The sequence below is a fragment of the Carya illinoinensis genome, chromosome 7, assembly GCF_018687715.1.
Source record: "Carya illinoinensis cultivar Pawnee chromosome 7, C.illinoinensisPawnee_v1, whole genome shotgun sequence".
Lineage (NCBI taxonomy): Eukaryota > Viridiplantae > Streptophyta > Magnoliopsida > Fagales > Juglandaceae > Carya > Carya illinoinensis.
The window spans coordinates 28946270-28952140 of NC_056758.1; the positions used below are offsets into that span (position 1 = coordinate 28946270).

General features: G+C 37.1%; 1 protein-coding gene across 1 annotated transcript; it reads right to left on the bottom strand.

Moving 5' to 3' along the window:
* Positions 1 to 442: 442 nt before the first annotated feature.
* Positions 443 to 4274, bottom strand: LOC122314808 (potassium transporter 5-like). Its single transcript, XM_043130416.1, has 8 exons — positions 3956 to 4274; positions 3539 to 3764; positions 3049 to 3297; positions 2817 to 2867; positions 2355 to 2615; positions 2094 to 2261; positions 1708 to 1962; positions 443 to 1599 (listed from the first exon to the last, which is right to left on the bottom strand). Exons 1-8 carry the CDS (start codon positions 4103 to 4105, stop codon positions 623 to 625), a joined length of 2337 nt encoding a protein of 778 aa, XP_042986350.1. The 5' UTR covers positions 4106 to 4274; the 3' UTR covers positions 443 to 622.
* Positions 4275 to 5871: the final 1597 nt, after the last annotated feature.

Here is a 5871-nt window from a genome sequence, read left to right on the forward strand (position 1 = left end):
TTCTTTTAGATGAGTTAGATTTCAATATTTATCATTGTTTTAGAAAAGCTAATAAAGTGGTAGATTCTTTGACACAAAGTGGTGCAAAGAGGGAGAATAATGTATTCCGAATGGATGGGCAGCTTTCAAGAGACTTAAGAGGTTTGTATAGATTGGATAAATTGGTAATGACTTCTCTCCGGGATAAATAAGTATTTTCTATAAGTTGGCAGTTTTGTTTGTACTTGGTTAGTGTTTGCTGGTATTGTATAGGTGTTGTTTTTATTTGTTGGTGTTGATGCTTGGGATGGTTTGCCTGTCTAATGTAAATCTATTATATTTTAATTGTTACCACGGTTTTCTTTTACCATAAGTGAGTGTTTTTAATAAAAGTAGAAGTGAGTCCCTCTTGGATATATGACATCTCTCTTCTCCAAAAAAATATATATTATTAAGATAAATATAAACAATTAAATCTACTATTTTATATAAGCGATACGTTATACTTGTGCAATTTACAAGACCTGCACAATAACCCAGGCTCTTCTCTCTAGCCAAGGCAAGTGGGGCATCCGGCCAACATTAATCCAGCCCCCATCTGAATCCAATATGTACTGATTCCAATAGATATACAAGTTCTAAACTAAAGCTCATAAGTCATGCCCACTTTCAGCATCCGCTTGCGAGGAATATCATAAACATTTTCAGTCTGTCTCAGATTTTTCTTCAAGAAATTGTATCCATAATTAATCAGAAATCTCTTCGCTAGACCCGCTCCTTTCCCCGCAACCACTTCATTTTCACCAATCAAATGAACAACCCCTGCACGCCTTGCGTTCTCCACTCCCTCGATCTCTCTCTCCACCTCCTCTTGCAGCCTCTCTTCTTCATCGTGCTTTGTATCCTCATGGTTTTCTCTCTCTCCGTCCTCCACCAAAACACCATCCAACTCACTCTCACCATCATTTTCGACTGCATTAATATTGCTTGATGCATTTTGGGAGAACCAAAAATCATCTATGATGAACTCCTTCAATCTTTCCACCAACATCTTCTCGAAGGACTCTTCCTCGTTGCGCATGTCTGTGTATCCGTATCTCACAACACATCGAAACACGTTCTGGTCATTCGGCTTCACTCGACGAAAGAGGAAACGCTCTTCGATTGGAACCTTGCCGATGGGCAGCGACTTGATGGAGACGAAAACGAGGACAGAGTGCAGTGCAGGCACGTTCGCAACATAGTGTTTGAAAATAGGTGGAATGCCTTGAACAAGCTCCGAGTAGAACAAGGCCAACCCTGGCATTCGACAAAACTTTGCATCTGCAACAATCTCCTCGAACTTCTGTGAAGAAACTTTGTGTTCAAGCTCGTAAAAGTACTTTCTTCTGTACACGTCGTTCCAAATATACATAATGCTCATCAGGACTAAGGCAAAGGCTAGGGGAAGATATCCTCCTTGGTCAAACTTGTAGAGGACTGAGCTTAAATACAGAAGCTCCACAGAGCCAATAACAACAACATAGGATAATATAAGGAGTAAGTGGGATTTCCATATCATGAGCATGATTAGTACCACGAATGCTGATGTGAGGGTCATCACAAATACCACTGCAATACCTGTATGCAAAAATTTAAAGAAATAAATAAACATTGCTAAAAAAATAGACAGATAATTGAAGACTCCATGAAATGCTATCTATGCAAGTGAGGGTAGTGTTTTAGTACCGTAGGCGTGGCCAATCTTTTCGGTGCTCCGGAAACCCAAAGTGACACCAACACAAGCCAACATGAGAATGTAATTGACTTCTGGTATGTAAACTTGTCCTTCATATTTAGCCGATGTATGCACGACTTTCACCCGAGGGAAACACCCAAGTGAGAGGGATTGCTGGACAATGGAGAAAGTCCCTGAAATCATAGCTTGGCTAGCTACTATTGATGCCAATATGGCCACCACAAACATTGGCCAATACAATGGATCTGCATCCCAAATAGCCAAGGACCCCAATCAGCTAATATATCATAGCTAGAGCATGTTAAAGAAAAATATGTTTATATATGTAGATGGAGAAACAACAAGGCATGGAGAACAACTGATCTTTCTTCCTAACCTGGTATGGACTTGTAGAAGGCATTCTTAACAAGATCGTTGTGCTTGCGAAGGAAGGCAGCCTGTCCAGAGTAAGCCAAAATGAGAGCTGGGTAGGTCACTGAGCACATACTTATTTGTATGGACCGAACTGTGAAGTGGCCAACATCGGCAAATAGTGCTTCCGTTCCTGCATTTTTTAGATTATATAGACTTTCAGTATCAGCTTTTCATTGTAATTCAGATAATTATCGAGAGGATGAAATGGGCAGCAAATCCTGACCTGTTATGGCAAGAACAGCTCCACCAAGAGAAACCCAAGCTTCCTTTTTGTTCCTTCGGAAATATTGTACAATGTAATATGGGTTTATGGCTTTGATAACAGTTGGATCAAATTTGATGAAGTTGAAAAGGCCAATACCCCCAATGAATGCGAACCAAATACAGATTATTGGCGCAAAACTATACCCCACTTTGTCTGTTCCGAATCTTTGAATCATGAACAGGAAGATCAAGATAGCTACTGATATCCAAACAATCATATCTGTTTTGGGAGAAAAAAAACTTGTTACTCGTGAAAGTGGTACGACTTATAACTTGTCAATTGAAGACAAGAAGTTATTTATTCAATTTGTGCACCTAGCTAGCTAGTTATCCATTAGTAAATGAACAGATTACAAAAGAATGATCTGCCGGTAATTTAAAGGTGGAAGAAATTGCGATTTGGTAATTAAATATGGGATACCTTCTGTCATTTCAGATGTGGCTTCCTTGATTCCTCCCACAGCCGATAGAACTGTCAATTGGAATTTGTAAGTCAAAATTCAGACAATTAAAATTATGAGCGAATAAGAGACGGAACACTTCTATGTTCTTGTGTCGTTCCAAAGAAATCGGAAATGCCAACAGCAGATCTACGTTGTCTTATGTTCGCTTTTTCACATAACTTTTTTGTGTAATAGAAGAAATCAACAAACCTGAGATGCAAGGAGTGAGAACACCATCACCAATCACCATGGCAGTACCAAGCATTGTTGCAAAGAGAAGGAAGAACTTGGCAAAATGGCTGCCCTCCAGGTTAGCCTTGACCCTTGATGCTATCTTCTGGCGACCACTTGGTAAATCAAGCCGGAAATTGGAAACCTCCTGATCCTCAGCTTGCTGACTTGGAATCAAACCCACCTTAGCATAGCGGCATATGAGAGAGTACAGGGCAAAAGTACCTCCTAATTAAACAAATTTAATCACATATTAATTATGAGCAGAACTGAAACGGCCTGCAGTACTTGACATTTCAACTTATTTTTTAAATCTTTCACAGGTTGAAGGAAAAAACGACTCAATTCTGCCAAATATCTCTGTTTCTGGAACCTCATCAAGCATGCAGATAAAGTTTCCTTTTAATTCTCCTTTTCTTTCAAAGGAGAATTAGAAGGCTAATTAAAGGAGTCGCAAAATCTTATGTACCTTCGCCATTGTCATTGGCCTGCAGGACGATGAAAACGTACTTAACGACGGGGATTAAGGTGATAGTATAGAAGATCAAAGAAAGAACACCCAATATGTCGTCGTTGTGCTTGATCCCATTTGTGAAAGTGCTCGCATACACATACAGCGGTGAGGTTCCTATGTCTCCGTACACAATTCCGATGCTCTGGAATGCCAGATGTAAGATCACTGACCACCCCACAGCCTAATATTTTCAAGAATAAAGAAATAAGTGATCACTGTCTGAATGATACAATTAGAACTAACACGAGGGAAAAAGTCTAAAATAGTCGCTTAGATGACGGTGAAGACGATAGTAATTATTAGAAGAAAATATGATATTAATTGAACATGCACCCGGAACTATATATGCACTGGAAATTTCTGCAAATTTACCTTGGAGCCATGGCCGTGACGACCTGGGACTTTGGAGGATTCAAGGTCCAGGGAATCATATCTTCGTAAAGTTTTCTTCCTAGTGAGTTCTTTGGGAAATTCCTCCATACTTGTTTCGGGATTCCCTGGTGCTACTACTTCACCAGACATTTCTGTAAACCCAGAAACCCTGTTAAAGAAACACGTACAGAAGAACCAAGTACTTAATTAGTACGTAGTGCTACTTCCAGATAGAAGAGGAACCGAGGATGGAGGTCAGGTTTATATAGTAAAAGACACAGCCGGCAGGTTTGAATGATCAGAGGGGCTACAATCTGCAAACGCCCATTTTTGTCAAATGCGTGTGAATCGTTATCACCCCCACGGGATGTCCCTGGAGTTGATCAAGTTGTATTTTTACTGGTTTACTTTAATGGGGATGGTCATGGTATTCAGGAACCCCTCCACAAATTAAACATCTTTTTAATGCTAGTAATAAATAGCTTACAGTTGTTTTAAAAAAAATAAAATTTATTATTAATAAATTAATTTTTTTTATATATGAACCTTATATTATATAAGTAATGTTATATACATATAATATGTCGCATTTATTATAATTTAATAATAAAAAAATATATAATAAATAATTATTTAATAATAATAAATATATCACATCTTAATAAGATACAAATAATATGATTTTACAGTATATAGAATTTTGTTTACAAATATGAATATGTACTGTTCACTTATTTATAAATATCATTCCTAAGTAGCTAACAGCGTACGTACTGCTCACTCGCATTTACAAATATCATTTCTAAGTTGCTAACTGGATACGTACTGCTCTACGTCAAGAGCGAGTTAGGCGCAGCATTCCTGGAAGGCTCGTCCTGCTTTTCTGTGCACAGGAAGATGGCTGGTGGCTGCTCTTAACAAATTTTAAAAAATAAAAAATAAGTCTCGTACATTATTTTTTTTTTAAATAAATATAATTTATTATTTAAAAATTAATTTTATTTTTATAAATTTTATTTATATTAATTTTCTTAAATAAAGTGTACAAGACTCTTTAAAATTACAAATTTCATTTTAAATTTCAATACGAATAACCTCTGAATATAATTTATTTAAGGGGAAGAAAATTTGCCCTAAAGATCTTTACTTTTTTTTAAAAAAAGTGATAGTCAAAGATATTTTATAAAAATAAATTTAAAATTTGACAGGATTTTATTTGTTCTTTTATATTTATTTTACAATAAAATTAATTTTACAATCTGATATACTACATTATTTTATAAGTTTTTTCTTTTTAGCAACAATGAGAGGTAAGGGTGACCAGCATATCAACGTAGCATCCCTCCTTGGACGTGACCACAGGAGTCTCTCTCTGCTACGGAATATCCGATTTGAGTCATAGCTACTGTCTCAAAAATGAGCCTATCACCACAGTATCCCAAAAATATCAAATTAGTCCAAAACTCATTTCAAGGCCCAAAGGGCCGACCTTACTACCATAAGCGGTTTCAATTTATACGCTAATTCAAACTCCTAATTTCGAAACCATGAAATTCGAGGTGCTACCCGCACCATACGGTGCGGGGTAGCCCCCTCCCCGCACCCAACCCCGCATGGTGTGGGGGTGGGGTTTTCCCATCCGTCCCCCGCCCCTGCATCTCGGGGGCGGGGTGCGGAGCATATACCCGCACCGCTCCGCTTTATTTTCACTTTAATTATAAACTACATTTAATTATATTTAAAAATTATTTCTAGATCTAAAAGTGATAAAAAAATATATATTTTTAGATCTAAATTGTAAATTTAAATTTTGTAAATTTGACTATAATTTAAAAATTATGTAGTTTTTAAATTTGCTAATACATATTTTATGTAAGTTGTAGTGTAGTAGTTTTAAACTATATAGTTTTTAAATT

What these genes read in the sequence shown, in the direction of transcription:
- LOC122314808 (XM_043130416.1), bottom strand. Translation starts at nt 4,105, where the DNA reads ATGTCTGGTGAAGTAGTAGCACCAGGGAATCCCGAAACAAGTATGGAG. An exon ending in GTCACGGCCATGGCTCCAAG is followed by an intron (nt 3,765 to 3,955) that starts GTAAATTTGCAG and finishes TGAAAATATTAG; the next exon opens with GCTGTGGGGTGGTCAGTGAT. An exon ending in CTTCTACAAGTCCATACCAG is followed by an intron (nt 1,963 to 2,093) that starts GTTAGGAAGAAA and finishes TTTGGGATGCAG; the next exon opens with ATCCATTGTATTGGCCAATG.